Below are 19,987 nucleotides of genomic sequence, written 5' to 3'. Positions count from 1 at the left end.
GATGATACTCACCATTCGAATAATCATTGAGTGAATAAGCTCAAATATTGAAGCATACTAAAATAAACTACTCAACGGTGCGACGCGTAGATCCCATGATCGTTGAGACAGAGTTGCGTAAACGATATACAAAAGATGATAGTTCCAGTGTGATATGAGCTATGAATTTAATCTGACAGTGCCGCTGTTTGGAAAGTAAACCCATACTCGCGCTGCACCGCACAAATATCCTTGTCCTCAAAATTGATCGTAGTAGATGGCGGCATTCCCAGAAGCGTCATATTACGCTCTGGCTCATACTGCTCAATGACAAGCCCTCTCTCAGTACTCTCAAGCAAGGAATTTGAACCAACCTCCCCGCCAAATATCGAAAGAGTGCTTGCATACGCAGGACCTCGGGTTTTCAAGAACACCAAATCCGGATTGGGGTTTCTCTCGCGGAAGAATGCCCCAAATACATCATGGATCAGCTGCGAGTGAAGAATATCCCGGTCATCGTAGTACGGATACACATCTTCTGTCTTGGTATTCAATGTACCCCACGCTAGCAAGGTATCCGATGCATGGCAGGAAGCGTTGTATACATCATTCGGATAACAGATATCCGGCATACGTGTTGTCTGTGCATGACCATCTGCTATTTGAATTTCGTATAGGGATGGGAATGCGGAATTAAAATTATCGAGAAGATAACCCTGCGGACAAAACCACTGGCTGTGCGTCACAGAATCGGAAACAGCGTTCAGAACGGCATTGCGGTCCGAAGTATTGACGTCGTAAATGCCAGACGAGATTATCTTCTGCGCGAGGGTGTCACCGAGTGTGAAATTAAGCAAGTCAGAAAGTGGGCCCTGAATCAAGTTGAAGAGGTCCATGTAGAGATCTGCCTCGTCGTGGACAGTGGTGAACATGGTCGGGACGTGGATGGGGAGGCTGTTGTTGGCTAGGAGGGTGTTGAATTGATCATCGACTACGCCAGATCCGGTGTCGTCTACCATCGGCCTGAATGGCTCAGCCGCAAATATAAGTCCTGTACTATGGTAGAAGTGCTCTGCCATGCTGGATGCGATGGCCTTTGTAGCAGTTTGAAAAGCGGTTGAGTTATCGAGATACATTGAAGCCGGGACGGAGCGAAGGCACTTGAGGAAACTGGTTTCGGAAGCGTTTCCGTCACAGCCAACTGCCTTTCCGACTTCCGGGGCGATGTACTTGGAGTAAAGTCCGCGAGGGAACCATGGGCTGTCGAGACTTGCTGATTGCACCAGCGCGCCGGAGAAAAGACCCTTGGCTGCGGTGGAAGAGAGTAAAGCTATGACGCTTTGACCACCAGAAGATACCCCGAAGATAGTAACACGCGAGGGATCACCTCCCAAGGCCGAAATATGATCTTGTACCCATTCCAATGCCATGATCTGGTCTTGAGTACCGTAGCTCCCGGTTGTCAGGCTCCCCGTCGACAGAAAGCCCAATGCTCCGAGCCGATAGTTGAGCGTGACGACGACCACATCGCTGCGACTGGCGAAGTTCCCCCCGTCATACTCAATCATGGCTGCGGTGCCTCCCGTGAAAGCGCCCCCGTACAGGTAAACAGCCACGGGGCGGAGCGTGGTCTTCGTGGTGACATTGTGAGGCAGGAATGGGGTGAAGACGTTCAAATATAGGCAGTTCTCGGACATTCCACCCAGAGGCTGATTGCTCAAGCTTGAAGAGGATTGGATACATGAGTCTCCCATGCTAGTCGCATCGATGTTCTTCGATCCTGTGTAGGATCGCGGTGGAGCAAATCGCAAGTCATCGATTGGGGGACTTGCAAAGGGGACGCCGAGGAAGCGGAACGATCGTGCATCTCGATATCCGGTCAAGGTATAACCGTTGGATATCACAGACAACTTTGTGGTTTCCCTTGCGGCTCGGTCGAGATCAGTTGTGACCGGCGGAGTTGAGGTACAGAGGGCTGGCAGCTCATCTTTGCATGATTTCGGTACGACCTTGCGATGGGATATCGAGAGAGCGAAACATCCCTTACCCTCTTCTTGTTCTACGGATATCCACAAATTATCATCGGCTTCTAGCTCGTTCGCAAAGACGAGATAGTCTAGTTCATAATCGAGTTCGGAGTGATTGCTGTTTCGCCTTGAAGACCACGGGAGCAGCTTCTCGCCAATGGCAGTGCATTTTGCAACGGCATCGATATAGGTCGAGTGATCGTGTGCTAAAACGGCTGAAGTGCCATTGTTCTGAGGGCCAAGGTTGTTGTAGTGCAATACCCGGAGAGCACCAAGGGATGCAACAAGGGGGTGGCGTTCGGCCAAGGCTTGGCTTAAGAGAAAACACACTGGTATGACAAAATTGGGCTTCATTTTGAACTGGATTCTCAGTGGCCTGGAGACCCGGAGCCTATAAATAAACCCATGGCTTGTAGCCACATGGTAGACCGCATGCGTTATATTACACTTTTGTAGGATTTCCGGATCTCATCACGAGTCGGTGAGGCGCCGAAAGACAAGCTGAAGTGTGGGGAATGGAGTGACCCTGTGCGTTATAGGCAGTACTTTATTTAGGTGTTTTTAAGTAGATCGAATTGTGAGGTTGAACATTGTAACTGGTGAGAAAAACAGTGGTCTGGCCAAGATGCCATTAGGCGACAGGCTCCGGATCTAGTTTGGGTATATATAAGAAGTTGAATAGATCTTGACTTCAATTTGCCCGGAAAATTCCATCCTTGTACTGCCCGATTGTATATTCCATAATTTGAAGAGTTCTCAAAAGAAACATGCTATATTTCACAGTCGTGGTACGGCTAGGTCTGACAAGGGACCCCGGATGCGCTGTAGAGGTAGCCACTGTAACCAAGCCACGAAAACATATTACTACTTTCAAAACACCAGATCCTTCGACTCTGACATACAGAATTTCCAGTCTCCAACAGCAGTGCATCCAACAAGTGCGGCTTTGATCTTAACGCCAGGGCCTAAGACACATTTCCCACTATGCGGATGGGTAATATGGCTAAAATATTTTTCTAGGGTATGGAATCCTGCCTTTTCGTATTTAGCTGCCCAAGCGTTCACGGGAAGACCGACAACCAAGTCAAGTTTGTGGTTATATGGCGGGTTGGGTAGCGAGGTTGGTTTGGTCAACGGAATCTGTTTGGCTGCTAGAAATAAGCAAGGGGCAGGAGAACACGGGATCGTCGTGACGAAGATGTACATGCTCCAACACTCTAATGGTAGTTCTGCAATAGCGCCCTCCAATAACGGCAGTCTACTTTATTCACCCAAGAACCCTCACTGCGTGGTTCAGTGACACATTGGCAAGCGACATTCGATATTTCTGAGCAACATCCTCATTCTCACCGAACGCAGAATCTTGTGTCAAAGTTGCTAGTGGCTAACTTGCAGCGAGGCTTTGCGGATCGGCACATTCATGTACATAGATAACTCGGGGATTGGCGGCAGCTAATTCAGCTTCCACACGTGGCGGACTCGATGAACGTGATCAGTCACTCCGACTAGCTCCGGAACTTGATGGGACCAGAGAGATGATGTCGTCAGGTAGCTGGACGGAAACAGTTCGGTGGGGTCTCTTGGACGGATCTGACTGCAACGTCGGATTTTCAGCTTCAGACACCGACCAGGAGATATGTATTTGACCCCCGACAAGACAAAGAGCCAATAAAAGTCGAATAAAAGATGGGTTCACTGATTAATGATCGGCACACCCTTGGGATATTGAAGAAACTTGATGTGCACGTGCGTTGATCACGAATTACACAATTCACCGTTCAGTAGTCTCATTATGTAACTGTTATTTTAATAATGTTATACATTAATCATAATCACTGGATACCTTACATACAAGAAAATATAGCATGTCTACAACCTAAACCGAAGGCTCTTTCATTGTCCCAGGGCCACAACAAACTCAAACGGGGCCATGTGAGCATGCACATGTCGTTCCTCACGAGACAACCGCCAGTTTGCTTCGAACCGGCTTGTTCTCCGCCATTCCAGGCTCTGGGAGTCCAGACACATTGACACCCTTCCGGAAAAGAAGACAATGTGTCGAACCACCAAAGTGGAACATACCAATTTCATCTCCCTTCTTCACTCGATCGCCCTCCTTGACAGTGATATCGCAAGTCGAAACCTCTGCCATACCAACTCCAATAAAGGCCACCAATCCAATGGCTGGCTCATCTGCTTCAATGAAGATAAGTGCCCGAGTCGCAGTTGAAGTAATATAGGCCTGCGAAGTAACCTGACCGGCCATATCAATCTCCTTCTGCGACATACCCGGGTACCCGACACCTTCAAACAGCGGTTCAGAGTAGTAGGTACCGTCAACGACATAAGCTTTGACAACCTTGCCCGTGACAGGCGAATGCCAACGGTGATAACTCAAAGCGCTAAGGAACGCCTGGTAAACAGTGCCGCCAACAAACTGCGGCGCAAGATCATTGTGGTCCAGCATGTCGAGCACAGAGTAGGGCTGACCCTTGACCCAGAACTTGTCACGGGCATGAGCCCGGTGCGTAACCCTGAACGGTTTCGACTCACAGGCGTTGGCGATAACCTTGTTATCCTCCGGATCTTCAACAGGACGGATTCCCTCCTTGACACGGCGAGTGAAGAAGTCATCCCATGACTTGTATCCGTGATTTGGGGCAGACGGGTCACATTCGAATAGATCATGGAATTGCAAATCGGTCGCAGCCATCGCACCAACCTTGGCAGCAGCGGTGAGATCCCGAGTGCCAGTCGCACCGAACCATCCATGGGAGCTATCGTTCAGGACATCGGCAGAAGCAGGAGAGCGCAGGAACTCGCCCCACACATTCAAGACCTTCTTGAGCATGGCGTTGATCTCGGGGTCTAGGAAGGCCGCATAGCCACTAGGTGTACCCATTGGCCAGTCGAGGACGGCATTGATAGGCAGACCGACCAGACCGACGCGGTGTGCCTTGTCGGTCCAGGTAGGCGCAGTGGTGAGGAGGTGATTGAGAACATGCAGGAAATGGGAATAATCGCGGATTTCGGGGTTGCCTGTTGGGTCGTGGACGTATGGCTTCTTCCGTGGGACTTCCTTGAACATCGCAGTCAAGAGCATGTATACGCGGGTGTTTGTCTCAATGAGGTGTTTGAATTCCGCCAGGACTGGGTGGAGGGTTTTCTCCTCGCTCTCGTCGACTTTTCGGATGATTCCTCCAAGCCATTCTTTGTGGGCTTTGTGGTCCGCTGGCATCCAATTGCCGACCCTTTCAAAATGTGAGTGACATGCAGATAGTTATATGTTAGGATGTCTTACCTGTGAAGGTGGTGTTCACCGCTTTCTGTCATGTTGATTTTGGTCGGATTTAGAAACTAGTATACGTTGCTTCTCTACCGATGATGATATATTTATACCATTTCTATATAAATTAGAAAGGTTCATAGACATGCATAAGTTACATCAGTATGATGGTGTGGGGCAGGGGCGAGCCGGGTTGAATTGAAAGAACGTTGCAATGTGAGATTATATCCGTCAGTCAATGAGGTCATGACGTTCATAGATCTGTACTTGCAAGATCAACGAAATGATAGACTTCCGACTCCAAGATATATTCAAAGATGAATGTATTGAATATGAATGGAAGAAAAAAGACAGACATAATAATCCAGGGTCCGGGTTATGAGGCACTCTTCCCTTGAACATGCTGATTGGTGAAATATGCTTGACTTCTGCAAATCAAATAGGACGAGTTTGGCATTTTGAGTCTAAAAGGCGGACCTGAAGTACGCTGTCATGTAACCTTCCATATGGAATATGTTATACCTTCGCACCTTGTCTCCCCCGAATTTCCCACCGATCTACTCTCCCACCCACTATAGAATCTATGTTTCGAGGATACCGAAGAACACTAGGGTGCGTTTTCACACTGTTTTGGCACTTTATATGGGCTTAACGCCCATCATTGCCATTATCGTCTTTGTTTGATGTCGTCTATAGGGCTGGCCTGAGCAATCCCTGCAGAGCAGTATCTATGTTAAGCGAGCCAGATCGGGTTAATTGAGGTTATCATCATCAATACTAACTAGTAATTGTAAGTGGCAAGACTACACCATTATAATCCGTACGTAATAATAGGGGTAGCGACGCGTAGTAAGAAGGTAGTTAACTATAGCTGGTTCATCTGTACAGCCCCCAAGTACATTGGTGACTATTGCAGTCTTAGCTTGGATTATGGCGGCTATGGCGATGCGAGCAGAAAAGTACGTTGGTGCTGGAGCCCAGAAGAGATTTGGCCCCGCTGAGCCTAGCGAAATATTCTGGAAGAAACAATGTCAGCCGCTAAACTTCGCTTTTGGGTTCACCCAGCCTAGGCCGTGTGTGGGCCACCCCTTTGTCGGGTCATTTTCAAGTAGCAACACGAGCTCGAAAGCGCTTTTAGGACGGTACATCCTTCCCAATGGCCCACTATAGAGTCTTGACTCGGCCAATGTGGAGAAGAGACTTTCCAGCTGCACGTCATATGAGACCAAGGGTCGAAGCAATGGTGATAAACTCCAGAGCATCGCCTACCGGCGTCTCTTTATTTCCAATCCCAAAACCTTCGTAACATCGAGCAACCTCCTCTTCATCTTGACCAGGGAGGCAGCCTCTTTGGCTATTACAGAGGAGAAAACGTCAAATTAGCGGATGCTTTGCTTGAGGAAGTAAATACTACGTATGTTCAAATAATGTGAGGCACAATGTCTTAGTTTGCGAGCAGGGGCATTTTCATTGCCTCGGGAGGGATGTACGCCCGCGTTCGTCACCATTTCCAGTCAGAGCTATCACGCAACCAGTCCAGCCTGCGAGCTGGCTTCACCAATCTCCAAATTGCATATGTCACATCGGAGAATGGTTCAGGCTCCAAGGTATCGGGATCACGGAATCCACAAATATGCCTGAAAATCATTAGCTCGCCATGATTGATGTTTGTAGATTGTCATAGCCATCTACATAGACTTAGTGGCCTCATCATAGATGAGATTGTTCAAAGAGCTAAAACTCTCTTCTTGATATAAGCACTGGTAGCTCTCTTGGGTTACATAAAGGGGGTATGACCTTACTTATAAGCAGCGCGGAAAGCGGAACGCACCTCCTCCCGGTCTGCGAGGTCACGTTCCCAGTAAGAAACGGAGCCAATCGGTTCACCGGCCACTCGCTTCCACGCGAGATAATTGGTATTACCCCCAGGGACGTAATCTTCTACGCCTTGCACCCGGTTACCATAACCAAGTAACTTTGGGACTGCAGTGCAGTTCTTGTGATCGAGACTTATGAGAGCTTTGACTTCCGCATGGGTATGCTGAGTGAGAGCTTGCTGAGCTCGGACCTGAGGGAGGCTAGAAATAGTACCATCAATCGGAATTTGATAGTAGAGCCGTATAAAGCCCTGTTGGGCTGGGTCGAAGAGATTATGACATGAGAACTTGAGTGCTGTAAACGCATGGCCGAGGCCTTCATAAATTCTTCCTGTGTCATGGTTTGGTATTCTTCAGACAATCTATCATCGAGTACAAACGTCGCCCTAGGCGAGGAAGGTTGTTCGAGCCTGACTTCAGCACTGTACAGATGATCGAAATCTCCTGGTCGAGTCATTGCGGTGAGCAGAGAGAGAAGTGCGAGAGAAGAGAAGTGCGAGCACATCCATCCACGGATGGATTATATAACTAAATAATTAACTAGCTTAATGATTAATGTCTTAGGTGTCTACCCTCTGTTGGTATTGACCATATTGTAAAATGTCAAGGTTCAGTCAACCATGTTCAACTTCTCTGTATTTCAGTGTCGACTCCGCTAACAATTTCTGGTTAACTAGTTATTTAGCTGACTGGCCCCTGCATTCTTTTCAATCTCTAAATGAGGCAAGTCTGCAAATACTTTTGAGCTACTTTCATAATGCCGTCCCCAAGTCCCTCTGCTGCAACCTCGTAGCTATTAATCTATTGAAAATGAGGATTAGTGATTTTCCAGATTCCCATATGGCATATCAAACCTTATCTACATATTCCCACGCATCATCTCCGAACCCAGCAGCATTCAGGGCACGATCAACATGTTCAAAAGCGATCTCCGCTTCCTCGCTCGGATCTGTGGGGATGGAACCATCATCTTAAATTCCAAGTCGACCTCTGATCAATACGCAGTGAGAATTTGCGGGAATAATGACAGGATGGGATAGAGTTATAGAACTTGAAGCCATGGGCAGTAAGCTTGGAGCTGGTATATTCGGAGCCGTAATTTCCCGACATTGTGAAATATATTTTAAGGATGAAAACGAAGGAATTTAATGAAACATGTGTCAAAATTATCATCAATAAAATGCACTCGACTTATACATCTCTAATGGAAACAAGCAAAGATCGGATGAACAGGCAATTTACTGTTGAATTTCTGTTGTCCACCAAAATAAGAACTAAAAGCTCGTTGGTCCGTTGGTTCTGCGAGATATCCCCAACGCAGTATAATAACCATCGTTACGTTGAACATCTAATTCTGTGGATGCTGCATTCAGAACAACCTGTAAGCGGGATTTCCGATCAGTGAAATTTGAAGGCCCTAACGCGTATGGCGTGAAAGGCGCCTTTATTTCTGGACATCATCTAACATATTTTAAGAGTGCGTATTATATTTCTTGAAGATCGCTCTACTTGTTTCCGCTCCGTAGACTCCATGAATGTGTGTCCTGACTTCGCCAATACCACGGACTATTCTACGTCGTAGTATGCCCGACAGTTAGTCCATCATGCAACAGCTACACAAAAAAGGCCAAAAGTACATATCGTAAGTCTCGGTAGTATCGCTCATCTCGCACGGTATAATGCAATCATCAAGAAGATGTTTCACATGTCCTCCATGGCGTAGCATTTGCGAACTGATCGGAAACGGGAGGGTTCATCAATGGGTACTGGGTGAGAAGAGGGAAAGGAATTGGTAGTGTGATGCCTATTAATGAGCAATTGATGGAAAGGGTTGAGGTGAGACTGAGTCGGAATTATATGCGAGGATTACAACGAGTATAGAGAGAGACGGTTTGATCGTATGATCTATACACAGATGGGGTAGTATGCAACGGTTTATGCTCAGAAGAACTGCATAAATGTTACTGGCATTGGATGGGAGACATAGCGTGACGTGGGTGGTAAAGGGAACGAGCCCCGACAATATGGCCGGGTCAGCCGGCAGACAACTAAGCCAGTGGAAATAATACCAATCTTCTTGCAATTGAAATTTCATGTTCCCATGACCCACAAATTGAAACCAAACGGCGGAGTAAACTGACTCGCGGACCCCAGAGTCTTTGAACAGGGTTGGGGTGGTACGAGACCGTTGGGGAAGGTCGGAAAATAGAGGTCCAGGCACAGGATATTATTGGAAAAGATTGTACAGATTAATATGGAGTCCCGAGGATTAACCAACTAATCATATCGTCGGGATCAACTTCGGGGCAAATATCGGGGCTTCCGCAATCGGGCTCACCGAGAAGACTGATGGTTCCCGAGTGGGTCAATCCAAAGCTTAATGGTTCATATGTGAACGATGTGAACAGTTATAACTTCACATTTGGGTTAAGTCACAAAGTAAATATACGTCAGAATCACTTGCCACTCAACAATTGCTCTCTCCTGAAATCAATCGCCTATATCTCCTCGGCGTGGGTAATCCGAGTGGGAAGCGGCATGCCGATTAATGTGGAACCACTCACCAATCAGATCAGCCCGGCTCGGGAGGTTATTCGGACCATCGTCGGCGATACCTTCAAAGTTTAATTGCCCGATCGTCCGAAACACGAATACGCGAATACCATGGTTATAGCACGGTGAGTATAATTATGTATGTGGCCGAAGCGTGCGCCAGATGTTGCAGCACGAGAATGGCCAAAGGAGAATAGTATATAATGAGCGGCACTTGGATAAGACATGTTAGGTGACTTCTATGTATTGATGGTAGTTACGTCCAAAATAAGAAGGTGAAAATCTCTCAGGCACGAGGAGTTTTCGCCCAGTCCTCGCCATATCCACTTACTCGGTATATCAACCCAGTCCTTGATCCACAGGTTTTTCCTTGGGTTCCATGCTAGCAGCATGATCAATCATTACCAGGGATTCCCCTCCCCCATCCTCCGTATAATCCCGCAGCCCCAATTCTTGTGAAATTCTGGAGTCCGGAGCGTGACGTATAGTGGGTAGATTTGGCGAGCAGGGTGTTTAAAGGTCGTAACGCCCATTCTGTTTGTTCTCTCCTGGACAGATTTTCCAACCTTCACTCTCCACACTACTTATAATGAAGGCCAGCAAAAGTCCTCAGCCTGTATCGGCTTCCCATAATGAGAATGTTCCTTCACTTCACACTACCCCAGCCCATGAGCCACGTACGACAAAGGGTCTAATCGTCGGAGGAAAATACCGGGACGAACTTTCAGAAGAGCACACCCAGCACTACGACAGCAGTTTATTGCAAGAGGTCGACGTCGATCTTCCCCTTACAGCCACAAAGCCTAAGGAACACGATGGCAAAGAATTTATCGTTCTTGACTTTGTAGAAGGAGACAAGGAGAACCCCTTCAATTGGAGTTCGGCCCGAAAGGCCTTCATCAGCACTCTTCTTTGCCTTATGACACTTTTCATTGGTCTCGCCACAACAGCATACAGTTCCGGAATTTCACGCATGGCAGCGGATCTAGGAACTTCAGAGGAAATCGGAAAGCTCGGTCTTTTCACCTTCAACTTTACATGTGCAATTGCTCCCCTGTTTCTCGCTCCATTCTGTGAGCTGGCCGGTCGACGAGTCATTTATGTCGGTGCCTACGTTTGCTTCTGTCTTATGTTCATCGGCCTCGCTTTAGGCAAGAACATTGCCACGATCCTGGTCTGTCGTGCCCTGCTAGGTCTGTTTGGTTGTGTTGGCACGATTCTGGTTGGTGGCACTTTTGGAGACATGTATACACCGGAACACCGTGCTATCCCTATGGCATCTTTTGCCTTCATTGCCATCCTCGGTACAGTCGGTGCACCAATCTACGCCGGTTTCATCGACCAGGCTCTCGGCTGGCGCTGGGTTGAGGGTATCCAGGGTCTGGCGAATATTCCCCTGGGTATCGTTATTGCAATTTGTCTGCCCGAAACTCGCGGCAGTGTGTGTCTTAGCAAGCGTGCCAAGAAAATCCGCCAGTCCACCGGCGACGACCGTTTTGTGACCCACAATGATATCGAAGCCCCCGGCCTTAAACACATGTTGCACAACTCCTCTGTTAAGGCCGTGAAAATGCTCTTCACAGAGCCCGTCGTCTTTGCTTTTGGTCTCTGGATTAGTTTCGCCTGGTTCCTAGCCTTCCTTTTCTTGTCTGTCATCCCAATTACCTTCCAAGAAAAGCGCGGCTGGAACGAAGGAGTCTCGGGTCTTCCCTACATATCCCTCTGCCTCGGAACCACCATCGGTTTCGGTCTCAACTTCTTCCAAATCCGAAAATACAAGTCCCTCAGCTCCGACCCGAACATTGAGATCGCACCCGAAGCTCGTTTGTACGGTGCTCTATGCGGAGCTGTCTGGCTGCCAGTTGGTTTATTCGTCTACAGCTTCACCCAGTACAAGGGTCTCCCTTGGATCGGTCCCGTCATCGGACTGGCCCTCATTACCATCGGTATCTTCTTTATCTTCGAGTCGTGCTACAGCTACACGGCTGATTGCTACGGAGAACACTCTTCCTCTGCGATTGCTGGTCAGGGTTTCATGCGCAATACCCTCGGTGCTGTGTCGCCATTATTTGCCTCCCAGTTCTTCCACAACCTGGGTAGTCAATATGCTGGATTGTTATTGGCATTGGTGGCGACCGTCTTGACTTTTATTCCGTTCATTTTGTTCAAGTTTGGTCCTGCACTGCGCGCACGGTCTAAACTTGCCTCTGCCACTGTGAATGACACGAAGTAAACGTTTGAGTATTTGTTAGGAATTAGCGTATCAATACATTTTGAATTAGAGGATTATATTCTGGAATAGAGACTAAAATCTTGACTCCTCCATGCATTTTAGGGAAAATATGAAGGCCTTGAGGTATACGCAACGCTTTAAAACAGACCTAGACGGCTACAGAATTTCCTGAGTGGGGTGTAGATGTAATGAGTGTAAGAATATAGCGCGAGATTTTCTAGCCATTTTCATTTCCTAGAAGGCATATAAGGGTGTTCCAACAGTCGGTGGCGGTTTGTGTGGGATGACCAATAGGAAAGGGGCGGTGGGGGTTCACCTGCAGAAAGGATTTCCAATTTGGCAGGCGGTGTGTCTGAACGGTCCGCTCTCAGAAAATTTCCGCCGACCATCTTCAACTTAACTTCCATCTCCATCTCACTTATTTTCCGTTGCAATTACACGGCCGTGATCCACCGAGTGAGCCATTTCTTAAAGATCTGGTGTTTGAATTCCCAACTACTACACAACAATGGCCGAAGATACCTCCGCCGCGTGGCCCATCGCCGATGAGGCCCTCGCCCAGAGCCTCCTCGACCTTGTCCAGCAGGCCGCTCACTACCGTCAGCTGAAGAAGGGCGCCAACGAGTGCACCAAGTCCCTCAACCGCGGAACCTCCGAGCTTGTCATCATGGCCGCCGATACCAGCCCTCTCGCTATTGTCCTTCACTTGCCTCTCTTGGCCGAGGACAAGAACGTGAGTCAAATATCCATTGAGCCCTACGGCAGGAATCCAGGCTAATCATCCAAATCAGGTTCCCTACGTTTACGTTCCCAGCAAGATGGCTCTCGGCCGTGCCACCGGTGTTTCCCGCCCCGTCATCGCTGCCTCCATCACCACCAACGAGGCCAGTGAGCTGACCGCTCAGATCCAGGCTATCAAGAACCAGGTCGAGCGTCTCATGATCTAAGATGTTATATTAGATATGATCGGGAGGAGGATTGGACTCCGAATAAATGTTTTCGGAAATGGCTGTTGGCTTTAGCACTGGATTTCTTCCGTGATATGAGGACTTCCTGTTGTCGAAGTACGCAACTTGCTTCTTCAGCTTTCGAGGCTAGGTTTTGCGTATATAGCCGGGACAATTCAGACACTTTGAACTTTGAACTGAGACCGTAGTGAATCTTGTGAGATAATCGTAGAAGGATGTCCTGTGCCTTTGACAGATCATATTGCTACCATGACTTGAGCCTCGGGCTTCATACCCTGGCAGGAGCTGGGCCTAAACACTCAGTAGAACCCAGCCAATGCTCAGTTGAACATTGAAAAGGTTTGTCGGGGGCACCGGGCCGTCATTTCCGCTTATATAAGCACTGTTTGGTTTTGAAATGCCGGCTGCCCCCGTAGTTTGAATCGGCCGTCCCGATTTGGTATATCTCATGCTATAGAGAAGACCAAGGGGTACAACACTACTCCGTACCTCCTACTCGGTTTACTCCGGCCTCTATTTTGAGGTCTTGGACCATTAGGCGGGGTAGGTGCACAGTCCTGCCAAGGGACTCTAGCCGCTGCAGATGTACAACAGTCTACCCTATAAAGATTCACCTGCACCCATTTTTATTAGCGCATAATCAGCGTTGTACTGTATATGGTATTTTCACAAATGAATACTATAACATTTTTAACAAAACAGGGTTCTCAACCCTCAATTCCTTCTTATTTCTACCAGGTCAAATTACTACAATATAGGAGGTATAATCCATGTTTTCAACCATCAATTACTATATACTATACTATTTTCTAGTAAGTAGCAGCACGCCCCTGAGCATCAATAACTGCCTGGCACCTTAATGGCATACTATTAATCAGATCAGATAGGAATTCCTCCGGTATAGCATCCCAGGCCTCCTAAACCACACCACGAAGCTTCGATAGAGGAAAGTGCTGCTCCCCATACTTTCTCTCGATATAATCCTTCATCTAGTTCCATACCTCCTTAATAGGGTTTAAATCAGGCGAAAAGGCAGGCCATTTTATCATAATAACCTTAAGCTCCTCGAAGAAATCAACAGTCTCTTTAGCAGCAGTATGCCCAGGAGCATTATCGTGCATAACAATCGGATCTTACTCCCTTAAACGTGTCAAAGGATACATATGGTCAGCCTCGCCGCATAATAATTGAATTTACCTATGTATGACGTTGTACCAAAGCATGTCTACAAACAATGAACTTTTGATATAAAACAATAAATCGATTTCAACTAAGGCCAGAACTCTATTTTGGTGAGGGAAGAGATTAGAGTCTTTTTGTGCTTCAAAGAAAAACACATGCATGAAAACAAGAATGATTTCAAGGATTTCCATATTTCTCAAATGAGATCATGCATACGAACGATTGGGCGCATATTTCTTATTCCGAAGAAGGCTCAACAGGAGAGTTGACAGGAGATAGAAATTTATGGGCAAGGTTTTTTTTCTTTTCCTTGCCACCCTTCCTTGGAATGGGTGCTTCCAACGGCTCGGGTGCTCCAAAGAATATTCATCCTTGGAAGGCTACTCTAATATATCCGGGCTGCATGATCTGGACTGTCCATGGCCTGGTTCAGAGTTAATCCCATCAACCGGGCTATAAGAGCTAGAAGATGATGAACGGCAATAAACAACATGAGGAACATGGAAGCCAAGGCTGAGCCATGCCATAGTACATTGTTGTTTGCCCAGTTACAGCTCTTCAATACCGAGACCAGCGTTTCGAAAATGACCTCTTGCACTTTGTTTCCTTACTCCCACCTTGCTAACACACCATTCAAGGAAGCTATTAAACCCTTAATGGGGATTGTCTGCATAAGGCTGCTAATGCCGCCGAATGAATGCCTTTAACTCTGCAAAAACCTCTTTAATCGGGTTCAGGTCCGGCGAGTACGGTGGTAAATATACTAATTTAACCCCCTTATCAAGACAAATCTGCTTAATCTTCCTCTTTCTTCCTGTCTCTTCCTCTCTCTTTCCGTCCGCGTCCACAATGAATCCACACATATTATGTCTTCTTTGACATTCGTCCAGTGGCATTCTCTAGGGAATTGCAGTTAATCCTCATTGTTGGCATAGGATTGGGGATTCAGCAATAACCCTAAGTCGCCGTTCTGGCAGCCTGAAAATTGAATCATCCTCCGGATGTAACATTAGCGCTGCCGATTAGTCTGCTAGCGTTTATGCAGTCAACTTCACACAAACTTCATTGTGGTACGCCGTCAGAACAATGAGTACTACTACTCCGTCATCAACTATCGTTTCCCTAATCCTGAACACTGAATTGGACGATGATGCTGTAAATCTTTCATGAGTACGTACCGATTGAGAAAGACGTATATTTGTTGCATCGATTTATCGCATCTATTTCGTCTGGATTTGGATTTGGTGTAGCAAAGGAACTTGTCAGCTTGGTGGAACCCTGTTCTTTCGCCTCACAAGACAGAATGGCAGGCGCATTATCAAGAACCTTCTCCTTTGTAGATCGATCAAGGATCGCAAAAGCAGCAAGATGGATTGAAAATGATTGTGCGAACTAAAATAATCAGTATATATAGGTCACAGTGACATGTCACTCACACTGCTGTCCGGCTTGGCTTCCAAGGGTATGAGTCTCGTCGCCGATTTGCATTGGGAGATATCGGTCCAACGGCGTTAACGGAGGATCGATATCTCCTTGTTTACTGACACTTACAAAGAGGCTCATGTGATCATTCACCATGGCTGCCATCTCATGCACAAGTATACCGGTTCTGCGCAGCTCCATCGGACTATTCGGACACGCGGACGCCTTCGTAGACCAATTCATTCGATTGATCCCTCTAGCTTTTCTGTGAACCATGACGAGCAGTTCCACACCAGCCTAGCAGAGCTGTAGTCCGCAATGCCTCGGTTCCTAAATACCGAGTAGGCCATTAGCACGAAGCCGAAGGGCGGTTGGGTTGGAACTTGTTCTAGTGTGGAGGGCTGGAACCACAGTAATTTTCTGATGTCTGGCTCCGGCGAAGCGCTCAATCTAGATTTGTATATATATATATAACGTATACGAGCAACCTTAGTAGCCCCAATTTTTATTCTATGCTATCTATCGCTTTAACGTTGGCTAGGGAGAATTAGCAGGTAACCTAGCAAATTAATTATCATGTGTCCATTTCGGCCAGAGTAACAAGAACAGCGATCGTACGATCCGGGGTGATTCTCAGCGAGACCTCTGCAACTTCATTCCCCGTGCCCCACCAATTCTATCACATTTCCAGAATTGCTCCTGTTAGTAGCCAATGTCATCCACTTCCCCCACCCACGTCCTCCGCGGACAATTGCAGGCATAGATAGATTTGGGCGTCAAGACGGAAAACCCGTCCTTATTACATAAACAGCTACTCTTTAGTCTCCACAGTAGTTGGGGTGACAAGCCAGATCGCCAGATAGATGTCACTTTCATAAATTCTGGTACATAGAATCAGGACGAAATTCGCCATGAGGGTTGCACCTCGGCTGAAACATGCTTGGCCGCCCCCAACGTCTAGGGATCTGCCTTGCTCTCCATATCAACGCGGAAATAGATAAGACCAGAGATAACTATCCATTTAAATAAACAAACTGTAGCATAGTGGGAAAAGCGTTGGCACTCGTAATTGACACTGGGAAAGGCTTTTCTGTGCTATCATACAATGCGGCTTCAAGATATGGTTATCACTTCTTCGCCTGAGCATTCAAGGTGCAGACACTATGTTCGGAATGGCATATTCAAGAAGATCCAAGTCAGCCTTAGGATCTCGCCCCCTTGAGTTCAATGAAAGGCTCCACCTTCACATGACGGAGAACACTGCCAGTGATACTACCCCACAGATCGTCAGAACTGGTTACGGGATCTAAACGACGACCCACTTGGATAGCCTCGTCAACAATAGCGGTATGGGGCTGCCAGGCTACACACGATTAGCAATATCAGCGGGACGGGATATATATTGTCTATATAATTGGATGCAGAATGGGGCGCAGGGGCTTGGCCTTACGGATACTGCTGCGCCCAGGTGCCAAGCCGTATCTGAGGTTGAGATGGGCCCGAAGAAGGATAATATACATATTAGTATGAACGAATGTAGCGATGACAATGAAGGAACCGATGCGCATTGAGAGGCTCTGCTTCTACTCCCAAGTATCCAGGACAGGAGGTCAATATCGTTGCATACCGCGCCCGGTACTTCTAGTCACCTGCTTCATGCTCTTGTGTCATGAACTTTGCAGGGGATGAATAGCTATACAAGCTATACATTCTCTACAGCCGTCAACCGGATATAGGGCTTGCATTGGTTGGGAATGTGCGAGGATCGTAAAGGTATAGCTGGCTCACTTGGCAAAGCTTGGTGTGGGGGCCACACTGCCCAAAATACGGAGTATGGGGCCAAAGTGTGGAGGATACTGACGACTACCCTGCCGGACAACTCAGTCTAACAGTACTCGCTTACTTGAATTTGATATTGATCGTGCATGAAGTCAAACCTGATCTGCAGTCCTTTAGAAGCCTGGTTTAGATATGTTGGTCCACTTAAAACGACCCGGAGTGCTGCAGTACGGGTAACCTTCCTATCCAGATTTCGATCTCGACATCGGCCTTAGGGACAAGAGGTACAGTCTCCCAGCATCCGCATTGCTACGTCAATCTCCCAGCACAAGGCAGACTCGGGGCGAACAACTAAGGTATATAAACCCTATCTCTCTTGAATTCTTCAACTTCAACATCAATCAAGCCAGAAGCAATTTCACTTATCTCGCTTTCCAACATCAATCAAACCAGAAGCAATTTCACTTATCTCGCTTTCTCCCCCACCAGACAAAACAAGACAAAATGTTTATCAAGTCTCTCCTTGCCCTTTCCGCCATGGCGACCACTGCCTTCGCCGGCGAGAACAACATTAAGTTCCTCTACTCAAGCTCGAACTTTAACGGCATCCAAGACTCCGGTAGCGGCCACATCAGCGGCTTCACCCTCTTCGACAACGACAACAATATCCTCTTTGAAAGCCCAAGCCCTCTTAACTACTCTCCCTGTGTGAGAGACACCAACCACCTCGAGATAACTTCGGACTGCTGGGAGGGGAGTTACGACTTCAGTTGCGGGTCCTCCTTTAGCGGCATGCCCGGAGCATGCAGCGTGTACGCCCCTGATGGTTCAGAGACAAAGGGCAAGGCGGACAGTGACTTGAAATTCATCGGCATTGCCTCCGGCCAGGACGGCACCTGTAGTGGCACCATTACTACTCACAGTGATGGTAAGTGCACGAAGGATAGCCTTGTGAAGATTGAACGACGCTACACCGGAAAGTATTCTGGTCACAACTAAGAGCCTATATGCTATTGCGGGCAACCTGGTATATGGCTGGTCTAATTTCTGAGACATACATTGTCATCAAGTTCGCTCTGTCTATCTATTTATTTCCTGTGTCTAGTTGCTGTGTGTGAAGGGTTGGTGAGACAGTCCACATTTACTTTTACACTTTTCATATAAATATAACCAAGTGATATACGTACGAGTTATTACCATATATGACCCTAGCTATATGCAAACCAGACCCAATTAGGTGCTATCAAGCCAGCTGGTATTACTGTAAGGACGGAAATCAAAAAGCCAGCCGTACCAACGAGGGCTGGAACTCGCTATGACCATGGCTATGTTCAGAGAATCCCCAACCTCCTAAGCAATACCACCTTCCATAACTTGCTAGCTCGACTATCTAGAGACTTAGCGAGAGTAAGTAGACCTGGCACTCACCCACCCAGTGGGTCCAAGACCCAGTCCCTCCACCCTCCGAGGCTCCTCTAAGGGTCACCCGCATCGATTCTTCTCACTTGGCATCTCACCCTATACGGTATATAGGTGTATTACCCATATTGGATTCCCCGTTCTCCTAAGCCGCTATCCTGAGGCTGTGTCACACAAAACGGCCTGCTCCTCGTGTCTCTGTCTCCACTGTCCCCATCTCGACCAATGCATTGTCAAATTGCGTGACAATTGTATTTTTTAATATTCAGCGTGTCCCAGAATTTCTTCCAAAATCATTTCACCTCCTCACCGAGCATATAGTCTTCTTTTCTATCATGCTTCGGCGGACTCGAGTTTTGGCTAGATGGTCAATGTCCTTTCAATTGCCCCTTCCGTTTGGTTTATCTGTAGAGAAGCTGTTCTGGACACCCTATAGACGATACGAGACTAATGCGGCTGTTGTTTATAGCTGTTATTTACCAACGCACCGAGATGCTGCCAAGAAAAGGGGTCCAGGGTCGCGTAGCTACAATAGGTATAGCGTATTTCTAAAGAAAGAGCGCACGCACCCGTAGATATCTTTAGAGTCTGGGCAGCTGCAGGCCCTACGAATCAAAATTCATGTCTCTTTGGACGAATCAGCACAGCTAGGGTGCGCTTGTTCCCAGATTCGTTTTGCTCACACTCAGTTTTACTCAAATATCGATACTCGACCAAGTCATCCAATGGCCCATGAAAATATCATCGGAGAAACGTGATAAGAGTCAATTTCTTATCACACGCAGTTAATGGATGGGACGAGACAACCCGGCCAGATTGAACAGCCCGCGCCAATGATGGAAGGAGGGGGAAAGAAGCCAAGCTTTGTGGGGGACGAGTTGGCGTTGTTAGCCCAAACAATGGACATCAGGGCGACGAAAAACACCGAACACAAAGCCAAAAGAAAGGGGTTGAGAAAGAGCGAACGGCAAGACTTGTATCCCTCGCGAATACGTGGCCTCTCGATAAATCAACTGAATTTCAAGCTTTACCGGTCTCGTTTGCTAATGATATTCTGCGCGAGCTTCGACTTCTATGGCACGGGGCGATGTGGGCCCAAAGTGGAGCTTCAACGGACACAAGTGTATGGATCCGGTGCTTCAAAGATGGTGATAGATTAGACCTACACCGAGGTCACTGCAACGCCGCCAGGGTACTCTTCTGATGTATACCTCGACCATGAGTATCTCCACTTCTCCCACTTCTATATAGGTGCGCCTTCT

The 19,987-nt window shown here is 47.5% G+C and overlaps 8 protein-coding genes across 8 annotated transcripts; 3 read left to right on the top strand and 5 right to left on the bottom strand.

Moving 5' to 3' along the window:
- Positions 1-167: 167 nt before the first annotated feature.
- On the bottom strand, positions 168-2,360 carry N7447_011089 (putative cholinesterase; the record flags this gene model as incomplete). Its single annotated transcript, XM_057235351.1, has 1 exon — positions 168-2,360. One exon carries the CDS (start codon positions 2,358-2,360, stop codon positions 168-170), a length of 2,193 nt encoding a protein of 730 aa, XP_057080669.1.
- Positions 2,361-3,458: 1,098 nt separating this feature from the next.
- Positions 3,459-3,873, bottom strand: N7447_011088 (uncharacterized protein; the record flags this gene model as incomplete). The annotated part of the gene is made up of 3 exons (XM_057235350.1): positions 3,459-3,600; positions 3,782-3,804; positions 3,859-3,873. The coding sequence occupies 3 exons, from the start codon at positions 3,871-3,873 to the stop codon at positions 3,459-3,461; spliced, it is 180 nt and encodes a 59-aa protein (XP_057080668.1).
- An 87-nt stretch (positions 3,874-3,960) lies between these two features.
- Positions 3,961-5,339, bottom strand: N7447_011087 (uncharacterized protein; the record flags this gene model as incomplete). The annotated part of the gene is made up of 2 exons (XM_057235349.1): positions 3,961-5,257; positions 5,308-5,339. The coding sequence occupies 2 exons, from the start codon at positions 5,337-5,339 to the stop codon at positions 3,961-3,963; spliced, it is 1,329 nt and encodes a 442-aa protein (XP_057080667.1).
- Positions 5,340-7,090: 1,751 nt separating this feature from the next.
- Positions 7,091-7,626, bottom strand: N7447_011086 (uncharacterized protein; the record flags this gene model as incomplete). The annotated part of the gene is made up of 2 exons (XM_057235348.1): positions 7,091-7,360; positions 7,384-7,626. 2 exons carry the CDS (start codon positions 7,624-7,626, stop codon positions 7,091-7,093), a joined length of 513 nt encoding a protein of 170 aa, XP_057080666.1.
- Positions 7,627-8,017: 391 nt separating this feature from the next.
- N7447_011085 (YjgF/Yer057p/UK114 family) lies at positions 8,018-8,279 on the bottom strand (the record flags this gene model as incomplete). The annotated part of the gene is made up of 2 exons (XM_057235347.1): positions 8,018-8,118; positions 8,198-8,279. The coding sequence occupies 2 exons, from the start codon at positions 8,277-8,279 to the stop codon at positions 8,018-8,020; spliced, it is 183 nt and encodes a 60-aa protein (XP_057080665.1).
- Positions 8,280-10,311: 2,032 nt separating this feature from the next.
- On the top strand, positions 10,312-11,955 carry N7447_011084 (Major facilitator superfamily domain general substrate transporter; the record flags this gene model as incomplete). The annotated part of the gene is made up of 1 exon (XM_057235346.1): positions 10,312-11,955. The coding sequence occupies one exon, from the start codon at positions 10,312-10,314 to the stop codon at positions 11,953-11,955; it is 1,644 nt and encodes a 547-aa protein (XP_057080664.1).
- Positions 11,956-12,463: 508 nt separating this feature from the next.
- N7447_011083 (Ribosomal protein L7Ae/L30e/S12e/Gadd45) lies at positions 12,464-12,902 on the top strand (the record flags this gene model as incomplete). Its single annotated transcript, XM_057235345.1, has 2 exons — positions 12,464-12,688; positions 12,747-12,902. The coding sequence occupies 2 exons, from the start codon at positions 12,464-12,466 to the stop codon at positions 12,900-12,902; spliced, it is 381 nt and encodes a 126-aa protein (XP_057080663.1).
- Positions 12,903-17,810: 4,908 nt separating this feature from the next.
- On the top strand, positions 17,811-18,305 carry N7447_011082 (uncharacterized protein; the record flags this gene model as incomplete). Its single annotated transcript, XM_057235344.1, has 1 exon — positions 17,811-18,305. The coding sequence occupies one exon, from the start codon at positions 17,811-17,813 to the stop codon at positions 18,303-18,305; it is 495 nt and encodes a 164-aa protein (XP_057080662.1).
- Positions 18,306-19,987: the final 1,682 nt, after the last annotated feature.

The sequence above is a fragment of the Penicillium robsamsonii genome (assembly GCF_028829455.1).
Source record: "Penicillium robsamsonii strain IBT 29466 chromosome Unknown utg000008l_segment0_segment0, whole genome shotgun sequence".
Taxonomy (NCBI): domain Eukaryota; kingdom Fungi; phylum Ascomycota; class Eurotiomycetes; order Eurotiales; family Aspergillaceae; genus Penicillium; species Penicillium robsamsonii.
The sequence above is the reverse complement of the archived record's forward strand: the minus strand, read 5'-3'. Positions and strand labels throughout refer to the sequence as shown.